This window comes from Scyliorhinus torazame, chromosome 16 (assembly GCF_047496885.1).
Source record: "Scyliorhinus torazame isolate Kashiwa2021f chromosome 16, sScyTor2.1, whole genome shotgun sequence".
NCBI lineage: Eukaryota > Metazoa > Chordata > Chondrichthyes > Carcharhiniformes > Scyliorhinidae > Scyliorhinus > Scyliorhinus torazame.
The window spans coordinates 200246605-200270074 of record NC_092722.1 but is presented as its reverse complement, the minus strand read 5'-3'; the positions used below and the strand labels follow the sequence as shown (position 1 = coordinate 200270074).

The 23470-nt window shown below is 47.4% G+C and overlaps 1 protein-coding gene across 4 annotated transcripts in view; it reads right to left on the bottom strand.

Moving 5' to 3' along the window:
• sh3pxd2aa (SH3 and PX domains 2Aa) overlaps positions 1-23470 on the bottom strand; it is a 395200-nt gene that overhangs the window by 140362 nt on the left and 231368 nt on the right. For all 4 annotated transcript variants that reach the window (XM_072479783.1, XM_072479782.1, XM_072479785.1 and 1 more), the window contains exon 7: positions 18721-18852. In XM_072479783.1, coding sequence (XP_072335884.1) covers positions 18721-18852 — 132 coding nt within the window. The remainder of the gene's footprint in view (positions 1-18720; positions 18853-23470) is intronic.

The window sequence follows — 23470 nt, the reverse complement described above, 5'->3', positions numbered from 1 at the left end:
GTGCCCTAGTCTCAGAATCAACTACTTAACTCTCCATCTTGATGAAAAATTCTATCATATTATGGTCGCTCATCCCCAAGGGGTCTCACACAACTAGATTGCCAATCATTCCGTTCTCATTGCACAATACCCACCCTAGGATGGCCTGCTCTCTGGTTGGTTCCTCAACATTTGGTTCTGGAGTATACAGTCCAGGAATTTCTCCTCTACGGTATTGTGGTATATTTGATTTACCCAATCTATATGCAGATTAAAATGAAAATGAAATGAAAATCGCTTATTGTCACAAGTAGGCTTCAAATGAAGTTACTGTGAAAAGCCCCTAGTCGTCACATTCCGGCGCCTGTTCGGGGAGGCTGTTATGGGAATCGAACCGTCCTGCTGGCCTGCCTTGGTCTGCTTTCAAAGCCAGCAATTTACCCCGTGCTAAACAGCTTCTCATAATTACAGATGATCCTTTATCACATGCGTCTCTAATTTCTTGTTTAATGCCATTACCAACATCACTGCAGTTTGAGGGTCTATATACGAAGCCCATCAAGGTTTTTTCCCCAGTTACCCTGCAGCCATGTTTCCGTAATCCCGTTTACGTCTTTCTGTGCAATTAGGCCATCCGCTTTATTGTGAATGCTCTGCGCATTGAGGCACAAAGCCTTGAAGCCTGATTTTTAACATAACTTATCTCGCTCCCAATATTTTTCACTATGGCCCTGATTAAATCTGCCGTTGTTTTCTCTGCCTATCTTTCTGTCTTTTGTTTTTGTCCGTGTTTCCTCCTCCTCCTGAATCCGTGCATCGGTTCCCATCCCCTTGCCATTTTAGTTGAAACCCTCCACAGCCACTCAGCAAATACTTCCCCTGGTATCAGTCCCGGTCGTGTCCACGTGTAACCCGTCCAGTTTGTACCATCTCCCCCAGAACCGATCCTAATGTGCCAGGAATCTGAAACCCTCCCTCTCACACCATCTCTTCAGCCACGGATTTATCCGATATATCCTGTTATTTCTACTCTGACTAGAACGTGGCACTGGGAGTAATCCTGAGATCACTACCTTTGAGTTCCAACTTCTCAACTTTCTTCCTAACTCCCTACATTCTGCTTTTAGGACCTCATGTCTTTTTTTACCTATGTCGTTGGTACCGATGTGTACCACGGCCACTGGCTGTTCATCCTCCCCCTCCAGAATGTCCTGCAACAGTTCTAAGACATCCTTGACCATAGTACCTGGGAGGCAACACACCATCCTGAAGTTTAATTTGCGGCAACAAAAATTACAATTGAATCCCCTATAACTACTGCATTCCCACACTTTTTACTCCTTCTACAGCAGAGCAGTGGATGGGATTCAAAAAGGAAATGGGGATAGTACAGGTCCAACATGTTCCCTGTAGGAAGAAATGTAGGAGCAATAAGTTCAGGGAACCCTGGATGTCCAGGACAATCCAGGACTGGATAAGGAGGAAGAGAAAGGCTTTTAGCAAGTCCAAAGGGAGAAATTCAACTGCAGCCCTAGAGTAAGATAGGAAGTGGAAGAGGAAACTTAAAAAAAAGGCAATTAGAAGAGCAAAAAGGGGGCATGAAAAAGGACTGGTGAATAAGATTAGGGAGAGCTTGAAGATATTCTATAAATACATTAAGGGAAGAGGTTAACCAGGGAAAGAATAGGGTCCATTAGAGACCAAGGGGGCAATCTGTGTGTGTGGAGCCGCAGGAAACTGGGGTGTTAAATGAATACTTCTCATCAGTCTTCACTCAGGAAGAGGAGGACATCGGTTAAGAATTCAGGCAATAGGACTGTGAGGACCTTGAGCAGTTTAACATAGGAAGTGAGGAGGTATTGGAAGTTTTGACGGGCTTAAAAATAAACAAATCCTCAGGCTGCTGTAGGAGGTGAGGCAAAATTGCAGGGGCTCTGACTCAAGATTTTAATTCATCTCTGGCCACGGGGGAAGTTCCAGAGGATTTGAGAACAGCTGATGTCATTCCACTTTTCAAGAAGGGCGGTAGATATAAACCAGGGAATTACAGACCTGTGAGTCTCAAGCCAGTGGTAAGGAAACTACTGGAGAAAATTCTGAAAGAATATATCTCTACTTGGAAAGGCCTGGGTTGATTAGGGAAAGTCAGCATGGCTTTGTGAGAGGGAGGTCATGCCTAACAAATTTGATTGAATTTTTTGATAAAGTGACCATGTGTGTGGATCAAGGAAGTGCAGTTGATGGAGTTTATTTGGATTTGAGCAAAGCTTTTGACAAGGTGCCACATGGATTGAGGAGGTCGAAGTACACGGAATTCAAGATAACCTGGCGAGATTGATTCAAAACTGGCTCAGTAATAGGATACAGAGGACAGTGATAGAAGCTGTTTGAGTAACTGGAGGCCGCTGTCCAGCGGCATACCACAGGGATCAGTGCTGGGTTCCTTATTGTTTGTTTTATATATATATATATAAATGACTTGGATGAGAACGTGGGGGGAATAATTAGTACGTTTACAGACGACACCAAGATTGGTAGGTGGTTAACAGTGAAGTTGTAGGTTACAGGAAGATATAAATGGGTTGGTCAGAGGGCAGAGTGGTTCTTTCCTCACTGTTTCTTTTTTTAATGTATTTTATTCCAAACATACTCAAAACATTAAACACTGATCAGTGCGAGGTGATTCACATTGGAAGAAGAAGCAGGACAAGGGAGTATGTAATGAATGAGAGGACATTAGGAAGCTCAAAGGAACAGATGGATCTTGGGGTACTTGTTCACAGATCCCTGAAGGTGGCAAAGCAGGTGAATAGTTAAGAGGACATGTGGGACATTTGCCTTTATCAGTCATGGCATAGAATATTAGAACAAGCCCTTGTTGAAGGCTTTGCTGAAATCCATGTAAACTACATCAACTGCACTACCCTCATCTACACGCCTGATCACCTTCTCAAAACATTCAATCAAATTTGTTAGGCATGTCCTCCCTCTGACAAAGCCACGCTGACTATTCCTCATCAAACCTTGCCTCTCCAAGTAGAGGTAAATTTTCTCCAATAGTTTCCCTACCACTGACGTGAGAGTCACTGGTCTATAGTTCCCTGGCTTATCTCTACAGCCTTTCTTAAACAGTTGCGTGCCGGAATACCCTTCTTCTCTGCTCCTTGTTATTATGGAATATAGAAACGTTCTTACTCAATCAGCTTTTTAGATTTCCTGGTTCTGCTTTCAGATTGACTTCTCCTTAATCCTCCAAGCTTCGCTCCCTAGCTGTTGTCTATTTCAGTTATATAAGTTTCAGCTATTTAGACACAGTCCCTAATATGAGTTACTCACCAACCAATCAGCTTAACACTTTCCTGTCACGTCACTGTTGATTTTTTTTCTCAAACCAAGTACTCTTTAACCCGCCGTGTCGTCTACTCTCCTCACTGCTCTCACCCTTTAACCCGCCGTGTCCTCTATTCCCCTCACTGTTCCCACTCTTTAACCCGCCGTGTCCTCTATTCCCCTCACTGTTCCCACTCTTTAACCCGCCGTGTCCGCTTCTCTCCTCACTGCACCCACTCTTTAATCTGCCGTGTCCGCTTCTCTCCTCACTGCACCCACTCTTTAATCTGCCGTGTCCTCTACTCTCCTCACTGTTTCCACTCTTTAACCTGCCGTGTCCTCTATTCCCCTCACTGTTTCCACTCTTTAACCCGCCGTGTCCTCTATTCCCCTCACTGTTTCCACTCTTTAACCCGCCGTGTCCTCTATTCCCCTCACTGTTCCCACTCTTTAACCCGCCGTGTCCGCTTCTCTCCTCACTGCACCCACTCTTTAATCTGCCGTGTCCTCTACTCTCCTCACTGTTTCCACTCTTTAATCTGCCGTGTCCGCTTCTCTCCTCACTGTTCCCACTCTTTAATCTGCCGTGTCCGCTTCTCTCCTCACTGTTCCCACTCTTTAATCTGCCGTGCCCGCTTCTCTCCTCACTGCACCCACTCTTTAACCCGCCGTGTCCTCTATTCCCCTCACTGTTTCCACTCTTTAACCCGCCGTGTCCTCTACTCTCCTCACTGTTTCCACTCTTTAATCTGCAGTGTCCGCTTCTCTCCTCACTGCTCCCACTCTCCTCACTGTTCCCACTCTCCTCACTGCTCCCTCTTTAACCCGCCAGGTCCACTTCTCTCCTCACTGCTCCCACTCTTTAACCCGCCGTGTCCTCTATTCCCCTCACTGTTTCCACTCTTTAACCCGCCGTGTCCTCTACTCGCCTCACTGTTTCCACTTTAATCTGCCGTGTCCGCTTCTCTCCTCACTGTTCCCACTCTTTAAGCCGCCGTGTCCGCATCTCTCCTCACTGTTCCCACTCTTTAATCTGCCGTGTCCGCTTCTCTCCTCACTGCTCCCACTCTTTAACCCGCCGAGTCCTCTATTCCCCTCACTGTTTCCACTCTTTAACCTGCCGTGTCGTCTATTCTCCTCACTGTTCCCACTCTTTAACCCGCCGTGTCCTTCCCCTCACTGTTTCCACTCTTTAACCCGCCGTGTCCTCTATTCCCCTCACTGTTTCCATACTTTAACCCGCCGTGTCGTCTATTCTCCTCGCTGTTTCCACTCTTTAACCCGCCGTGTCCTCTACTCTCCTCACTGCTCCCACTCTTTAACCCGCCGTGTCCGCTTCTCTCCTCACTTTTCCCACTCTTTAACCCGCCGTGTCCGCTTCTCTCCTCATTTTTCCCACTCTTTAACCCGCCGTGTCCTCTACTCTCCTCACTGCTCCCACTCTTTAACCCGCCGTGTCCGCTTCTCTCCTCACTGTTCCCACTCTTTAATCTGCCGTGTCCACTTCTCTCCTCACTGTTCCCACTCTCCTCACTGCTGCCACTCTTTAACCCGCCGTGTCCTCTATTCCCCTCACTGTTTCCACTCTTTAACCCGCCCTGTCCTCTACTCTCCTCACTGTTTCCACTCTTTAATCCGCCGTGCCTGCTTCTCTCCTCACTGTTCCCACTCTTTAATCTGCCGTGTCCACTTCTCTCCTCACTGCTCCCACTCTTTAACCCGCCGTGTCCTCTATTCCCCTCACTGTTTTCACTCTTTAACCCGCCGTGTCCTCTACTCTCCTCACTGTTTCCACTCTTTAACCCGCCCTGTCCTCTACTCTCCTCACTGTTTCCACTCTTTAATCTGCCGTGTCCGCTTCTCTACTCACTGTTCCCACTCTTTAATCTGCCGTGTCCGCTTCTCTCCTCACTGCTCCCACTCTTTAACCCGCCGTGTCCTCTATTCCCCTCACTGTTTCCACTCTTTAATCTGCCGTGTCCGCTTCTCTCCTCACTGTTCCCACTCTTTAATCTGCCATGTCCTCTACTCTCCTCACTGTTTCCACTCTTTAATCTGCCGTGTCCGCTTCTCTCCTCACTGTTCCCACTCTTTAACCCGCCGTGTCCGCTTCTCTCCTCACTGTTCCCACTCTTTAATCTGCCGTGTCCGCTTCTCTCCTCACTGCACCCACTCTTTAACCCGCCGTGTCCTCTATTCCCCTCACTGTTTCCACTCTTTAACCCGCCGTGTCCTCTACTCTCCTCACTGTTTCCACTCTTTAATCTGCAGTGTCCGCTTCTCTCCTCACTGCTCCCACTCTCCTCACTGTTCCCACTCTCCTCACTGCTCCCTCTTTAACCCGCCAGGTCCACTTCTCTCGTCACTGCTCCCACTCTTTAACCCGCCGAGTCCTCTATTCCCCTCACTGTTTCCACTCTTTAACCCGCCGTGTCCTCTACTCGCCTCACTGTTTCCACTTTAATCTGCCGTGTCCGCTTCTCTCCTCACTGTTCCCACTCTTTAAGCCGCCGTGTCCGCATCTCTCCTCACTGTTCCCACTCTTTAATCTGCCGTGTCCGCTTCTCTCCTCACTGTTCCCACTCTTTAAGCCGCCGTGTCCTCTACTCTCCTCACTGTTCCCACTCTTTAACCCGCCGTGTCCGCTTCTCTCCTCACTGTTCCCACTCTTTAAGCCGCCGTGTCCGCATCTCTCCTCACTGTTCCCACTCTTTAATCTGCCGTGTCCGCTTCTCTCCTCACTGTTCCCACTCTTTAACCCGCCGAGTCCTCTATTCCCCTCACTGTTTCCACTCTTTAACCCGCCGTGTCGTCTATTCTCCTCACTGTTCCCACTCTTTAACCCGCCGTGTCCTTCCCCTCACTGTTTCCACTCTTTAACCCGCCGTGTCCTCTATTCCCCTCACTGTTTCCATACTTTAACCCGCCGTGTCGTCTATTCTCCTCGCTGTTTCCACTCTTTAACCCGCCGTGTCCTCTACTCTCCTCACTGCTCCCACTCTTTAACCCGCCGTGTCCGCTTCTCTTCTCACTTTTCTCACTCTTTAACCTGCCGTGTCCGCTTCTCTCCTCACTTTTCCCACTCTTTAACCCGCCGTGTCCTCTACTCTCCTCACTGCTCCCACTCTTTAACCCGCCGTGTCCGCTTCTCTCCTCACTTTTCCCACTCTTTAACCCGCCGTGTCCTCTATTCCCCTCACTGTTTCCACTCTTTAACCCGCCCTGTCCTCTACTCTCCTCACTGTTTCCACTCTTTAATCCGCCGTGTCCGCTTCTCTCCTCACTGTTCCCACTCTTTAATCTGCCGTGTCCACTTCTCTCCTCACTGCTCCCACTCTTTAACCCGCCGTGTCCTCTATTCCCCTCACTGTTTCCACTCTTTAACCCGCCGTGTCCTCTACTCTCCTCACTGTTTTCACTCTTTAACCCGCCCTGTCCTCTACTCTCCTCACTGTTTCCACTCTTTAATCTGCCGTGTCCGCTTCTCTCCTCACTGCTCCCACTCTTTAACCCGCCGTGTCCGCATCTCTCCTCACTGTTCCGACTCTTTAATCTGCCGTGTCCGCTTCTCTCCTCACTGCTCCCACTCTTTAACCCGCCGTGTCCTCTATTCCCCTCACTGTTTCCACTCTTTAACCCGCCATGTCCTCTACTCTCCTCACTGTTTCCACTCTTTAACCCGCCCTGTCCTCTACTCTCCTCACTGTTTCCACTCTTTAATCTGCCGTGTCCGCTTCTCTCCTCACTGTTCCCACTCTTTAATCTGCCGTGTCCGCTTCTCTCCTCACTATTCCCACTCTTTAATCTGCCGTGTCCGCTTCTCCCCTCACTGCTCCCACTCTTTAACCCGCCGTGTCCTCTATTCCCCTCACTGTTTCCACTCTTTAACCCGCCGTGTCCTCTATTCCCCTCACTGTTCCCACTCTTTAACCCGCCCTGTCCTCTACTCTCCTCACTGTTTCCACTCTTTAATCTGCCGTGTCCGCTTCTCTCCTCACTGTTCCCACTCTCCTCACTGTTCCCACTCTCCTCACTGCTCACTCTTTAACCCGCCAGGTCCACTTCTCTCCTCACTGTTTCTTTTTTTAATGTATTTTATTCCAAACATATTCAAAAGTACAAAGACATGAATCAAAACACATTATCAACACCCCACAGTTCACAGTTTGTGCAGGTTTTTCCATTTTCACTCCCTCCCCTACTGCCCCCCGCGACAAACAATTCCTCAAATATGGACATGAACAGTCCCCACCGTGTCTTAAAGCCCCCCACTGATCCCCTCAACTCAAACTTGATCTTTTTCAGCTGGAGGAAATCGTACATTTCCCCCAGCCAGGCCCCCACCCTCAGTGGTGTTGCCGATCGCCAATCCAACAGAATTTTTCACAGGCAATAAGAGAGGCGAACGCCACAACATCAGCCGCCGTCCCCTCCATCAGCTCTGGCATTTCCGATACCCCAAAAATCGCCACCATTGGGTCCGGCCCGACCTCTGCCCCCACAATCTTCAATACCATCCCGAATACTCCCTCCCAGTATCTCTCGGACTTCTCGCAGCCCCAGAACATACGTGCGCGTGATTTGCTGGTTCTCGCCTCAATGTTTCTAGCACTGAAGCTGCCCTCACCGTTCCCACTCTTTTAACGCGCAGTGTCCACTGCACTCTGCGCTGTTTCTGGCATTTATTTCTACTCTCCTCGCTATTTACTACACTTACAAGTTATGTGCCACCTGCAAACTTTGAAATGATGTCCAGTGGTCCTAATAATGATCCTTGGGTAAAACTATTGTACTTCCCCACTAGTCTGAAAACAACAGCTCAAGATTACTCTGTTTTCTGTCCTTTAGCCAATTTCATCTCTATACTGTCACTGCCCTTTTAATGCCATGACCTTCAATTTTTCTAACAAATCAAAAATGTGGTGCTTTAGTAAATGCCTTTTGAAAGTCTGTTGACACAACATCAACTGCAATCCCCTCATCAACCCACTCTGTTACTTCATCAAATAACTTGATCAAGCTAGTCAGACTGACGTGCAGTTACCACATTTCCTCCTCTTTCCTTTTTTGAAAAGGGGTGTAACAATTCTAACCATTACATTTCCTTTCTCCTCTCCGTTATTTCTTCAAAGAAAACAGTAAAACTAGCCCTTGTGGGTTTCCCAAATAACCAACTCCAATAGTTTATCAATTGAAGTAAGATGACTAGGTTAGAAGGAGGCCACTAGCTCATCATGCCTGGAAAGAACGATCCAATTAGTCACTCTCCCTGTTCTTTCCACAAAACCCTCCAAATTTCTTCCCTACAAGGGCAGCACGGTAGCACAGTGGTTAGCACAATTGTTTCACAGCTCCAGGGTCCCAGGTTCGATTCCCGGCTTGGGTCACTGTCTGTGCGGAGTCTGCACGTTCTCCCCGTGTGTGTGTGGGTTTCCTCCGGGTGCTCCGGTTTCCTCCCACAGTCCAAAGATGTGCAGGTTAGGTGGATTGGCCATGATAAATTGCCCTTAGTGTCCAAAATAACCCATAGTGTTGGGTGGGGTTACTGGGTTTTGGGGATAGGGTGGGGGTGTGGGCTTGGGTAGGGTGCTCTTTCCAAGAGCCGGTGCAGACTTGATGGGCCGAATGGCCTCCTTCTGCACTGTAAATTCTATGATAAGTATTTATCCAATTGAAGGACCGAAAGAAAAACTGCTTGTGCGTCAGTGTCCGGAAACCACAAATTAGAACAAGTTCACCTGCTGATTTATTAATGATATTGACTACCTCGGTGGTTTGGCTAAACAAAGGCCGTCTTTCTCCAAATAAATGTCAAGAACAGTTCTAACCTGTATGAAAGCAGAAGGTGGTCAAGGGTTATAAGGAGGGTGTGAATCAGTGGCACTGGGATTAGAGTGTTCGAACAAAAAGCCAGCACAATGCAATGGGCTAAATGAGTTCCATCCATGCTGAAAACTATTATTGTTCTAAATTCCCGAGCATTGAAGTGACACGTAAACTATTTGGGTTTGAGCCCCCTCCACTAGCCCACCAGGTGTGTTATGGGGGGAGGTTGCTGAAGGAGAATGTCTCCATATTCATTTGACTCACAATATCCATGTTGATGCTCAGGCCATCATTGATGAGCTCATAGTTCGCAATGAAAACTGTAGAAGATACTGGAGTTCATAGAAATGCTCTTCAATTATTGTCAGCAAGCTGCACATGTATATGTAAACAATGAGCCACGTCCCTCTGCTTTACTTACAACAGTGTTCAATTGCACTTTGGACACACTGCTTGGTTCCTGGTGCAAAATTCATCCGGAAAACAAATCAGTGATAAAAAAACCCAGATGAGACAAATGAGTCAAAGAGCAAAGAACAATACAGCACAGGAACAGGCCCTTCGGCCCTCCAAGCCTGCGCCAATCACTAGCTGCATCTAAACCAACCGCTTGTATCCTTCTATACCCCGTCTGTTCATGTGCCTATCCAGATAAGTCTTAAAGGTCGCTAACGTATCTGCCTCAACCACCTCACTTGGCCGTGTATTCCAGACCACCACCAGCCTCTGTGTAAAACACTTGCCCCGCACATCTCCACTGAGCCTTTCCCCCCTCACCCTGAACTTGTGCCCCCTTGTAATTGTCATTTCCTCCCTGGGAAAAAACCTCCAACTGTTCACCCTATCTATCCCCCTAATAATTTACAAACTTCTATCAGGTCGCCCCTCAGCTTCCGTCTCACTAGGGAGAACAATCCCAGTTTATTCAATCTCTCCCCAAAGCAAATCCCTCCATACCAGGCAACATCCTGGTAAACCTTTTCTGTACTCTCTCCGAAACCTCCACGTCCTTCTGATAATGTGGTGACCAGAATTGGACACAGTACTCCAAATGTGGCCTAGCCAACGTTCTATATAACTGTAACATACTTTCCGAGTTTTTATACTCGAAACCCTGTCCTATAAAGGCAAGCATTTCCACCTGTGCTGCTACTTTTAAGGATCTGTGGACCTGCACGCCCAGATGTCTCTGTGTCTCTATGCTCCTGATTTATTTTATAGCTCCCACCTGAATTTGATCTCCCAAAATGTACCACCTCACATTTGTCTGGATTAAATTCCATCTGCCATTTCTCCGCCCAATTTTGCAGCCTATGTGTATCCTGCTATATTCTCTGACAACCTTCATCAATATCCGCAATGCCTACAATCTTAGTATCATCCGCAAACTTGCTAATCAGACCCGCTACATTTTCTTCTCAGTCATTTATATATATTACAAAGAGCAGAGGTTCCAGTACTGATCCCTGCGGAACACCACTAGTAAGAGACCTCCATTTGGAAAAACACCCTTCCACTGCTACCCTCTGTCTTCTATGGACAAGCCAGTTCTGAATCCATCCAGCTAGTTCACTCCTGACCCCATGTGATCTAATCTTTTGCACCAGCCTGCCATGAGGGACCTTATCAATTTACTAAAGTCCATGTAGACAACATCCACAGCCTTTCCCTTGTCAATCATTTTTCTGCCTCCTCAAAAAACTCAATTAAATTAGTGAGACATGACCTCCCTCGTACAAAACCATGCTGTCTGTCGCAAATAAGACCATTCACTTTCAAATGTGCATAGATCGTATCTCTGAGAATCTTTTCCAACAATTTCACTATCACTGAATTCAAGCTCACTGGCCTATAATTACCCAGATTATCCTTGCAACCCTTCTTAAATAACGGTACAACATTGGCTATCCTCCAATCCTCTGGGATCTCACTATGGCCAACGAGGAAACAAAGATTTCTGTTAGAGTCCCAGCGATTTCATCTCGTGTCTCCCTCAGGAATCTGGGATAGATGTCAGCTGGCCCTGGGGATTTGTCTACCTTAATGCTTTTTAACACACCTAACAACGTGCTCTAAAGTGTTTACACATCCCTCTGAGACACCACCAATCAACGTGTCCTTCTCCTTTGTGAATACCGATGCAAAATACCCATTCAGGACCTCACCTACTTCCTTTGGTTCTGCACATAATTTCCCTCCTTTGTCCTTGAGTGGACCGACTCTTCCTCTTGTTCCTAACATACGCATAAAATGCCTTGGGATTCTCCTTAATCCTGTCTGCCAAGGTCGTTTTGTGACCCCTTTTTCCCTCCTAACTCCCTGCTTGAGCTCTTTTTTACTTTGCTTGTGCTCTTCAAGTGCTTCATCTGTTTTTAGTTGCCGGTACCTCAGGTATGCATCTTTTTGCTTTTTGACTAGACTCGCAATTTCCCTGGTCATCCATGGTTCCCGAATCCTGCCTTTCCTGTCCTTCCTTTCTCACGGCACATGCCTTTCCTGCACTTCCATTACCTGCTCCTTAAAAGACTCCCACATGCTCACATGAGTATCCGAAAGCTTACGGAATTGTGGTCACTGTTCGCCACATGTTCTACCACTGCAACTTTGATGACCTGGCCAGGCTCGTTCCCTAGTACTAGGTCCAGTATAGCCACTTCTCTAGTTGGACTATCCACATATTGTTCCAAAATACCTTCGTGGACACACTTAACAAATTCCTCACCATCCAGACCCCTAGCCCTAAGGGATTTCCAGTAAATATGAGGAAAATTAAGGTCTCCCACCACACGAACCCTATTATTTCTACATCTATCCAGCTATTCAATATTAAATCTAACTTGCTACCCTCAAGTAAGTGTGAGAAGAAAACAAAAGAAAAACTCTTACCTTATAAAATGTAGCTCAAAATCTATTCCGGTGAGCCTAGGAATATACGCACTGCCCTGGGTTGACTGGTTACTACACACACTGCCCTGGGTTGAATGGTTATTACACACACTGCCCTGGGTTGAATGGTTACTACACACACTGCACTGGGTTGACTGGTTACTACACACACTGCCCTGGGTTGAATGGTTACTACACACACTGCCCTGAGTTGAATGGTTACTACACACACTGCCCTGGGTTGAATGGTTACTACACACACTGCCCTGAGTTGACTGGTTACTACACACACTGCCCTGAGTTGACTGGTTACTACACACACTGCCCTGGGTTGAATGGTTATTACACACACTGCCCTGGGTTGAATGGTTATTACACACACTGCCCTGGGTTGAATGGTTATTACACACACTGCCCTGGGTTGAATGGTTACTACACACACTGCCCTGGGTTGACTGGTTACTACACACACTGCCCTGGGTTGAATGGTTACTACACACACTGCCCTGGGTTGAATGGTTACTACACACACTGCCCTGGGTTGACTGGTTACTACACACACTGCCCTGGGTTGAATGGTTACTACACACACTGCCCTGGGTTGAATGGTTATTACACACACTGCACTGGGTTGACTGGTTACTACACACACTGCCCTGGGTTGAATGGTTACTACACACACTGCCCTGGGTTGAATGGTTACTACACACACTGCCCTGAGTTGAATGGTTACTACACACACTGCCCTGGGTTGAATGGTTACTACACACACTGCCCTGGGTTGAATGGTTACTACACACACTGCCCTGGGTTGAATGGTTATTACACACACTGCAGTGGGTTGACTGGTTACTACACACACTGCCCTGGGTTGAATGGTTATTACACACACTGCACTGGATCACCCTGTTAACATACACATTGCCCTGGATTTGCTGCTTACTTTACATATTACATTGGATAACCTGTTACTGTTAACAATGCACTCAAAGGAGAACATTCAACGGAACACAGCGGTGTAGCACAGGACCCTGGCCAATGGGGGCGGGGGGCTGTTTGTGTGGTGGGAACACCATGAAAGCTCTACATTTATTGTTAATCTTATTCTTGAGTCTATCAGCAGGTAATACCTGATGACATGGGGCTCTGACAGGTGTGGAGCAGGAAAACAGTTTGCCAGACGTCGAGAGGTGGTGGACACTTAGAGCAGTTCAGACATGGATCCCTTGAATTGGAGTGAAATTTCAAACATTTAATTGAGTAAAGGTGCAAAACAGCAGCCAGATTTCTAGAATTCTGTCTGGTAGGCGGCCTGCGGTAAAAGTGAGGTGATCTACCTAACAGCAGGGTGCAAGCCTGCAAAGACGGCATCAAAACGAGAAGGTGGCGCTGGCTCTTTGAGGGCCGCAGGGGGCGACTCTTGACCTCCAGGCCAGGGCTGAGGAGGGCGAGCAGGCAGCCAAACAGAACAGAGGCCATCAGGCCAGTTCAGCAGCAGCAACAGCCAGCCAGGTGCTCAGGCAGCCCTCGAGGGACTAGGCCCGGACACCCGAGCGAGAGCTGCCCCACCATAATGTTACTATTTGGTGGCCTATAGATTACTCCTATCAGTGACTTTTTCGCCTTACTATTCCTGATTTCCACCCAAATGGATTCAACCTTATCCTCCATAGCACCGATGTCATCCCTTACTGTTGCCTGGATGTCATCCTTAAATAACAGAGCTACACCACCTCCCTTACCATCCACTCTGTCCTTCCGAATAGTTTGATACCCTTGGATATTTAACTCCCAGTCGTGACCATCCTTCAACCATGTTTCAGTAATGGCCACTAAATCATAGTCATTCATGATGATTTGCTCCATCAACTCATTTACCTTATTCCGAATACTACGAGCATTCAGGTAAAGTACACTTATGTTGGCTTTTATACCTCTGTTTTGAATCTTAACACCTCGATCAGTAACCTCTCCTAAGTTATATTTCCTCTTAACATTTCTCCTAATTTTCCTTGTCATTTAACCCATATCTTCATGTAACAACCTGCCACATCGCTTATCATTTATGTCTTTACTTCCCGTTTTATTCCTTTTAGTATTATTGGGCCTATTCACTGAGCTCCCCTCAGTCACTGTACCTTGTACTTTTTTTGACTATGGCTCCTCTGCCTTACACTTTCCCCCTTACTGCCTTTTGTTTCTGTCCCTGTTTTACTATTTCTGGCTTCCTGCATTGGTTCCCATCCCCCTGCCACATTAGTTTAAACCCTCCCCAACAGCTCTAGCAAACAACCCCCCTAGGACATCGGTTCCAGTCCTGCCCAGGTGCAGATCGTCCGGTTTATACTGGTCCCACCTCCCCCAGAACCGGTTCCAATGCCCCAGGAATTTGAATCCCTCCCCTCTTGCACCATCTCTCAAGCCACGCATTCATCCTATCTATCCTGACATTCCTACTCTGACTAGCTTGTGGCACAGCTAGCAATTCTGAGATTACTACCTTTGAGGTCCTACATTTTAGTTTAACTCCTGTTGCCATACTAACAGCACTGGATTACCCTGTTACTTTACTGAGGGCACTGGATTATCCTGTTACTATACTAAAAGCACTGGATTATCCTGTTACTATACTAAGGCCACTGGATTATCCTGTTACTATATTAAAAGCACTGGATTATCCTGTTACTATACTAAAGGCACTGGATTACCCTGTCACTATACACACGGCACTGGGTTGTCGAGTTACTGTACAGGATCACCTGATTACGATACATGCTGCTCTGGACTGCCCGGTTACCATACACACTAAACTGGATTGTCTAGTTACTGTACATACTGCACTGGGTCGCCCAGTTAATGTGCACACAGCACTGGATCGCCCTGTTAATGTGCACACATCACTGGATTGCCCAGTTAATGTGCACACAGCACTGGATCGCCCTGTTAATGTGCACACAGCACTGGGTCGCCCAGTTAATGTGCACACAGCACTGGATTGGCCAGTTAATGTGCACACAGCACTGGATCACCCTGTTAATGCGCACACAGCATTGGATCGCCCTGTTAATGTATACACTGCACTGGGTCGCCCAGTTAATGTGCACACAGCATTGGATCGCCCTGTTAATGTGCACACAGCACTGGATCGCCCAGTTAATGTGCACACAGCACTGGATCACCATGTTAATGTGCACACAGCACTGGATCGCCCTGTTAATGTATACACAGCACTGGATCACCCTGTTAATGTGCACACAGCACTGGATCGCCCTGTTAATGTATACACTGCACTGGGTCGCCCAGTTAATGTGCACACAGCATTGGATCGCCCTGTTAATGTGCACACAGCACTGGATCGCCCAGTTAATGTGCACACAGCACTGGATCACCCTGTTAATGTGCACACAGCACTGTATCACCCTGTTAATGTATACACAGCACTGGATCACCCTGTTAATGTGCACACAGCACTGGATCGCCCTGTTAATGTATACACAGCACTGGATCACCCTGTTAATGTGCACACAGCACTGGATCGCCCTGTTAATGTGCACACAGCACTGGATCGCCCAGTTAATGTACACACAGCACTGGATCGCCCAGTTAATGTGCACACAGCACTGGATCGCCCTGTTAATGTATACACTGCACTGGGTCGCCCAGTTAATGTGCACACAGCACTGGATCGCCCTGTTAATGTATACACTGCACTGGGTCGCCCAGTTAATGTGCGCACAGCACTGGATCACCCTGTTAATGTGCACACAGCACTGGATTGCCCAGTTAATGTGCACACAGCACTGGATCACCCAGTTAATGTACACGCTGCACTGGATCACCCTGTTAATGTACACACTGCACTGGATCACCCTGTTAATGTACACACTGCACTGGATCACAATGTTAATGTACACGCTGCACTGGATCACCCTGTTAATGTACACACTGCACTGGATCACCCAGTTAATGTACACACTGCACGGGATCACCCAGTTAATGTACACACTGCACTGGGTCACCCTGTTAATGTACACACTGCACTGGATCACCCAGTTAATGTACACACTGCACTGGATCACCCAGTTAATGTACACACTGCTCTGGATCACCCTGTTAATGTACACACTGCACTGGATCACCCAGTTAATGTACACACTGCTCTGGATCACCCAGTTAATGTACACACTGCAAGGGATCACCCAATTAATGTACACACTGCACTGGATCACCCAGTTAATGTACACACTGCACTGGATCACCCAGTTAATGTACACACTGCTCTGGATCACCCTGTTAATGTACACACTGCACTGGATCACCCAGTTAATGTACACACTGCTCTGGATCACCCAGTTAATGTACACACTGCACTGGATAACCCAGTTAATGTACACACTGCACTGGATAACCCAGTTAATGTACGCACTGCACTGGATCACCCTGTTAATGTACACACTGACTGGATCACCCAGTTTATGTGCACAATGCACTGGATCACAATGTTAATGTACACACTGCACTGGATCACCCAGTTAATGTACACACTGCACTGGATCACCCAGTTAATAGAACATAGAACAATACAGCGCAGTACAGGCCCTTCGGCCCACGATGTTGCACCGAAACAAAAGCCATCTAACATACACTATACCATTATCATCCATATGTTTATCCAATAAACTTTTAAATGCCCTGTCGCAGGTAGGGCATTCCACGGCCTCACTACTCTTTGCGTAAAGAACCTACCTCTGACCTCTGTCCTATATCTATTACCCCTCAGTTTAAAGTTATGTCCCCTCGTGCCAGCCATTTCCATCCGCGGGAGAAGGCTCTCACTGTCCACCCTATCCAACCCCCTAATCATTTTGTATGCCTCTATTAAGTCTCCTCTTAACCTTCTTCTCTCCAACGAAAACAACCTCAAGTCCATCAGCCTTTCCTCATAAGATTTTCCCTCCATACCAGGCAACATCCTGGTAAATCTCCTCTGCACCCGCTCCAAAGCCTCCACGTCCTTCCTATAATGCGGTGACCAGAACTGTACGCAATACTCCAAATGCGGCCGTACCAGAGTTCTGTACAGCTGCAACATGACCTCCTGACTCCGGAACTCAATCCCTCTACCAATAAAGGCCAACACTCCATAGGCCTTCTTCACAACCCTATCAACCTGGGTGGCAACTTTCAGGGATCTATGTACATGGACACCTAGATCCCTCTGCTCATCCACACTTTCAAGAACTTTTCCATTAGCCAAATATTCCACATTCCTGTTATTCCTTCCAAAGTGAATCACCTCACACTTCTCTACATTAAACTCCATTTGCCACCTCTCAGCCCAGCTCTGCAGCTTATCTATATCCCTCTGTAACCTGCTACTTCCTTCCACACTATCGACAACACCACCGACTTTAGTATCGTCTGCAAATTTACTCACCCACCCTTCTGCGCCTTCCTCTAGGTCATTGATAAAAATGACAAACAGCAACGGCCCCAGAACAGATCCTTGTGGTACTCCACTTGTGACTGAACTCCATTCTGAACATTTCCCATCAACCACCACCCTCTGTCTTCTTTCAGCTAGCCAATTTCTGATCCACATCTCTAAATCACCCTCAATCCCCAGTGTACCCCAATGTACGCACTGCTGTGGATTGCCTAGGTACGCACTGGTTAGCCCTGTTGCAGTACACACAGCATGGATCACGTGGTTACTGTGCATACTGTACTGGGTCACACAGTTACTGTAGAAGCTGCTGGATTGGGCTAGGTATCCATTGGATTATGGGGAAAATAATATTGCTGCACTTGGACAGAGTGCTCCAAAAACTAAATCGAAAACCTCTTCAATAAGACTTTTATCAATGGATTCAGACAGTATTTTGCCACAAGACTTGTAGTGCAGTTTTCATATTAACTCACAACACAATTCATATAATTAATGCTGAACTCAAGAGCTCAGTGTACTAAAATTAAATGGAGTACAGGTCATAGGTTGCCTTGCCTCTCTGTGCTTTGTGTAAACGACAAGGGGGCACTGGCAGATACCAGTGTATTATCACCTGTACAGAACCCAATTCTGACAGAGCAACTTCTTTGGACACTGACACAATGCAGCACACGGTGCGTGTGCCAGTCACTATCCAAACACTGCAGGCAATACAGCCACTGGGGCAACAGCCAAGTTCTCTACATATACAAACACTTCAATAAACAGCACAGAAACATCAGGGCCAGCACATATTGCGGGAATCCAGATTAGCTTTATTGCACAAATATAGAGCCACAATGATACATTGGTGTCAAAATGGAAAAACAGAAAAAGATGTTAAAAAGGAATTTTCAGGAAAAGAATGGATTGATTCCAAACTGTAACCACATGTTTATAGGAGAGGGGCTCGAAGGGGAATAAAATAACCTTCCATTTCATCAAAGTGTATTATCAGAGCTGGGTACAGTCTAATGTGCAGAGTATCGGGATATAGGTTGTGTTTACAGCACTTTTACATTCTTAATTAATACAGAACTTTGCAGACATTCCTACAGAGAGAGGCAGATCTTGGCCTGGAGCCCAAAGCAACAGGGAGCTCCTCATACTGAGCCAAAGGCAGACACAGATGGAAGCAATGTACAGTACGAAGACTGGAAGAGAGAGAGATAGAAGAAGGAAGATTTTTAAAACTTATTTCTCTTACTTACCACTCTCACTTTTTTCAATAACATCCACCACTTCTCCTGCCTTTAGGCTGATCTCAGAGTTCTCCTGCTTTTCATAGTTGGCGACCACCACATATTGATCCAAAACCATGGGCTCTGACACAGCCTCCGAACCTGGAGTAGGGAAAAAACAAGCTGTCAGCCAACTCGCAGCCATGGCTCCCTGCGAGCGACAAACTATCCCACACACGATAGGCCAAATCTTTAGCACCCCTGGACCAATCAGAACTCAAGCTTAGTATACAGCATATTCTTAAAGATCTGGCCATATAGAATCTTCTTTCCAACCCCCCTTTGCTGCACTGGTAACATTTGAATCTTCAGACTCGTATTTAATTCAAGATTCTTGGAACGTTAATCCTCGACAAGATGCTAGCATAAGGCCAAATATATCCACAGCTCTCAATTCCATCTCACACACAATCAGAGAGATTGCCAGCAGCCGTCACAGAGACACAGTTAATAATAATAAACAGCCGGGCCTGTCCCTCTCTGCCAGTGAGAGACCAGAGGCAGTCTGGGGGATGAGAACACCAATAGCAACTGACTGCTCTTAAAGCCTTAAATAGAAACACATGAGTGGGACGGGCCAGGGAGGGGGCTGTTTACATAATAGCCAGATACGGAAAAGTTACATTAGCCAGCTTTGTTATCTTACCTGCTTTCTTATATAACTCCCCAAAGTAATTACTAAATAAGCGATCTACATTAGTGTGCACTTAGCTTTCACACTTGCAACACAATCTAGTCCACCCTCTCCAAATGCTGACATACTCAGTGAGAACTGCTGTTAACAGAGCTCTCGGCTTTCCTGGGCGTTCCATCGGCCTTTCCTGGAAGTCATTGGAAATTGTTTATTGTCTCCTGACTAAATAGCAATTTCTGCCAAGACTCATTCCCTTTAATCATACTTCAGTAATGCCTTTACTGACAGCACCAGTGCACATACCCCACCCTCAGTATAAAGTTACGTTTCTAAACAACAAAAGATCAATCGGGCAGCACGGTAGCACAGTGGTTAGCACGGTGGCTTCACAGCGCCAGGGTCCTAGGTTCGATTCCCCGCTGGGTCACTGTCTGTGCGGAGTCTGCACATCCTCCCCGTGTCTGCGTGGGTTTCCTCCGGGTGCTCCGGTTTCCTCCCACAGGCCAAAGACGTGCAGGTTAGGTGGATTGGCCATGATAAAATTGCCCTGAGTGACCAAAAAGGTTAGGAGGGGTTATTGGGTTACTGGGTGGAAGTGAGGGCTTAAGTGGGTCGGTGCAGACTCAATGGGCCGAATGGCTTCCTTCTGCACTGTATGTTCTATGTTCAAACCAGGCCCGGCCGGCCTGGGAGTATAGCCAAAGTGCCATAAATGCCAACGCTGCCCATCGATCTAATGCAAAAAGGAGTAAGTGCCTCCCCTCAATCTGACACACCTTAATCCAAGAATTTCCGAACTGACCCTGATTCCCCATATGGGACACCTGGACGAAGTCCTGCATCCCAAAATTCTAAGCTGAGTTAAGGTGCTGATGTAAAAGAACTTAGCTCAGTCCAGCACGTATCCTGATGGCCAGCTATGGATCCTTACTGGAAGTCAGTCTATAGCTGTGCGGCACACTCTTAGTTACACATTGTTTTGCTGAGAAGCATGTTTTAGGGTGAGGGCAGAAGAAAGGAAAGGTTCCTATGAGCGAAACCCAGAGATGTACAGAACCATCATCAGCCACACAATCATTCCTACAGAGTGAGACGTGCGCATTGGCAGCAGTACAAGGCAGGACGCAGTAACCCTACAAAGTAGCAAGGGATATATTTTCTGGGTGTTTTTTGAAAGTTCAGCATACATGGTTGAAAACTGACAACTTAAAAGCTCTGAAGAAGTCACAGGGATTCAAAATGTTCACTCTGTTTCTCCTTCCACAGATGCTGTTAGACCTGCTGTTTTTTCCAGCATTTTCTGTTTTATTAACTGGTAAGTAGTTAGTGCAGTGCAAGTGAGCACTGATTTATCTGAACCTACACATCAAGCAGATTCAAAATTCTATCAATTATGGTGGAAGATCATTGCAACAATTGTGACCATCATCACATATCCCTTGCTGTGGTTTATTGCGACAAAGCAGCTCTCTTTCTGAAATTGCTTACAGTCGTCATAAGAACTTGAACACACCTTTCGGCCACTCTCGGCTCACACTGTACCTATTTCCCATCCTCCCTCCTGTCCAATTCATGCTGCCATCTTTCCCCACAGCCCCTTCCACACCATCATTTTTGCCCACCCCCATCCGCCCTGGTCAATGCTTCCTGCAACCCCAACCCCGCACTCCACTCCCAGTTCATGCTGGCATCCTTCACCTTGTCTGTCAATGTAATGCTGGTGACATATGAAAGCAAATGGGGAAGCATGTGTATTTATCTTGTGGCTTTGCCATCTCAGATTGTTCAAAAAGGAAAGTAGGGACATTCTGCACAGTTAGTGAAACCACATCAGGAATACGGTGTTCAGTTTTGGTCTCCTTATTGAAGAAAAGTGTTGCGGACAGGAGAGCAAGACAAAACTGAACTCCTTTATTCTCTTGCTGTCGGTCCAGAAGCAGAGGCGTATTTTGTTTGAAAACATAGGTTGTGGTGCTTATTCCAAAAATCTTGGGTGGGATTCTCTGTTGGCCAACGCCGGAATCAGGAAACACGATTGGGCGGAGAATCATGTATGAGGTGGAAATCGTGGCCAGAGCCTGGCTGCCAACAGAATGCCACGCTCCAGTGCCTTGACAGCGGCATCACTGCGTTCTACTCCGCACGTGCAGTAAATGCCATTGGCACATCATTAGCGGGACTGACCCGGTATTCTCCGGAGCTCCCGCGAAACTCCGCATCCGCCGGGAGGAATTACCAACAGCGAGTTTCACATAGCTGCTGAGGGAGAAAGGGGGGGCTATAGTGTGATGACAGTTGTGCTGCTGGCCTTGGGGGCTTCTGCCAGTGCGGGGAGTAGTGGGGGGAGGGGGGTGGCCAGGAGGTGGGCTGTTGGGTCGGGGTGGATGGGGTGCAGCTGCACATGCCGCTGACTGCCCACTGTGAACTTAGTGCCATTCCCCAGGCCACCCCTCCCAGGTATCCTCTAGCCCCAGCCGATTCATCAACGGGATGGGCGCGTTCCAGCGCAACCAGTGCCATCTAGTTGGCTGGAATGAGTGTGAGTGGGGAGTGGAGCTCTAATATATGACTGCCGCTGGTTAACCCCTTGGGTGTCAATCCCAACCCCGGCGGATCGGACATTGTTTTTCATTGGAATCACTCGTGTTCCACGTGGCGCCAATGCTAGCCCATTAACAGTTCTGGAATTGCTCCAGGATCCGCGCCAATTTTGCTGTCGTAGAAGTGTACCGAATCTGTCCCAGTGTCAACACCTCGGGCTGGATTCTCCGATTTTCAGGGTTAGGTCCTGACGCCAACGTGGGAACGGTGACTTTTTATGACCGAAGAATCGGCACAAAACGGCCACCGATCTTCCATTTGGTGGGGGGCTAGCAGGCACGCAGCGTAGAGCACCCGGCTCTAGCTGCCAATACGGCTGGAGAATTGCCGGATCCGTGGCCGCGGGCGGACTCGTCCTGCCAAATAGTGCCCCCCCACTTTGGCCAGGCTCGCGACCCCCAGACCATCCCCCACCAGTGTCCCCCAGCCCCTGCCAAAGTCCCCCCTGCAAGCAGATCAGCTCTCCGCCAAGTGTGGCGGGACTGGACTGAGTCCGCAGCTGCCACACCGAGTTCCCGACAAAAAATAGCACACGCGACCCACGCCGTGGGGAACTCAGCTTGTCGGGGGCGGAGTATCTGGGGGTGGGCCTCAGGTAACACCCTGATTTCGTCGTAAATGGGGATTCTCCGGCTGATCGCCGAACGCGATTTCGGTGTCGGAGTCCGGAGAATCTCGCCTCTATATATGAAACGGAGAATCTCATCGCCTTTGTTTGTGTAGCCGATTTTTAAAGTGAGCAAATTTCCTTAGGATTAAATCAGAAATTCAGTTTATTCACACATTCAAACCTGGAGTGGGGGATGGTCACAAAATCACATGAATGCACACTCATACATGTATGTATTAAGGAGATAAGAAAGAAGGGTTTTGCAACTATGAATAACTTAACAGTAAAAAACCCACAGAAATGGATATCAGTTCATATGATTGCCAGAGTGCAGAAAGTCCAAATCCAGAAGGGGTTTCCTCACAGTTAAAGCAGGTTCCTGGCTGAAGGAAGAAGACCCTGAGATGAGGTTGACATTCAGAGACATTGTTTGCTTGGCAGGCGAGGCCATTGACTTCCAGATGAACAGGTTTTGAGGAGGGCTGGCGGCAGGCTCCTTGGTCAGCCTGGGGTCTTGCTGTCAGATGTTTGCAGGTTGGACTTAAATCAGCAGAATTCAGTTTCTGGGTTTTCACAGATTTCAAAATGGTCACTCAAGCCATGTGACTTCCTTCTTCCACAATGATGTCATGAAGAGATGTTTACTTGGTGTCTGGATCTGGCTTTCCAGTGATTAGCCTCTGAAAGCACTGTTATCCATATTGATGGCCGTGTTCCAGGAAGCTACTATGGTCTTGGTAGACCGTCAGACTCTACTAGAGGGATAAGCTGATAAAGATGCAAATCACATCAATTTTCATTCAGTAACTCCTTCATAAAATGGATCTTGATGTGGCGACTAGGGGATTTTCACAGTAACTTCATTGCAGTGTTAA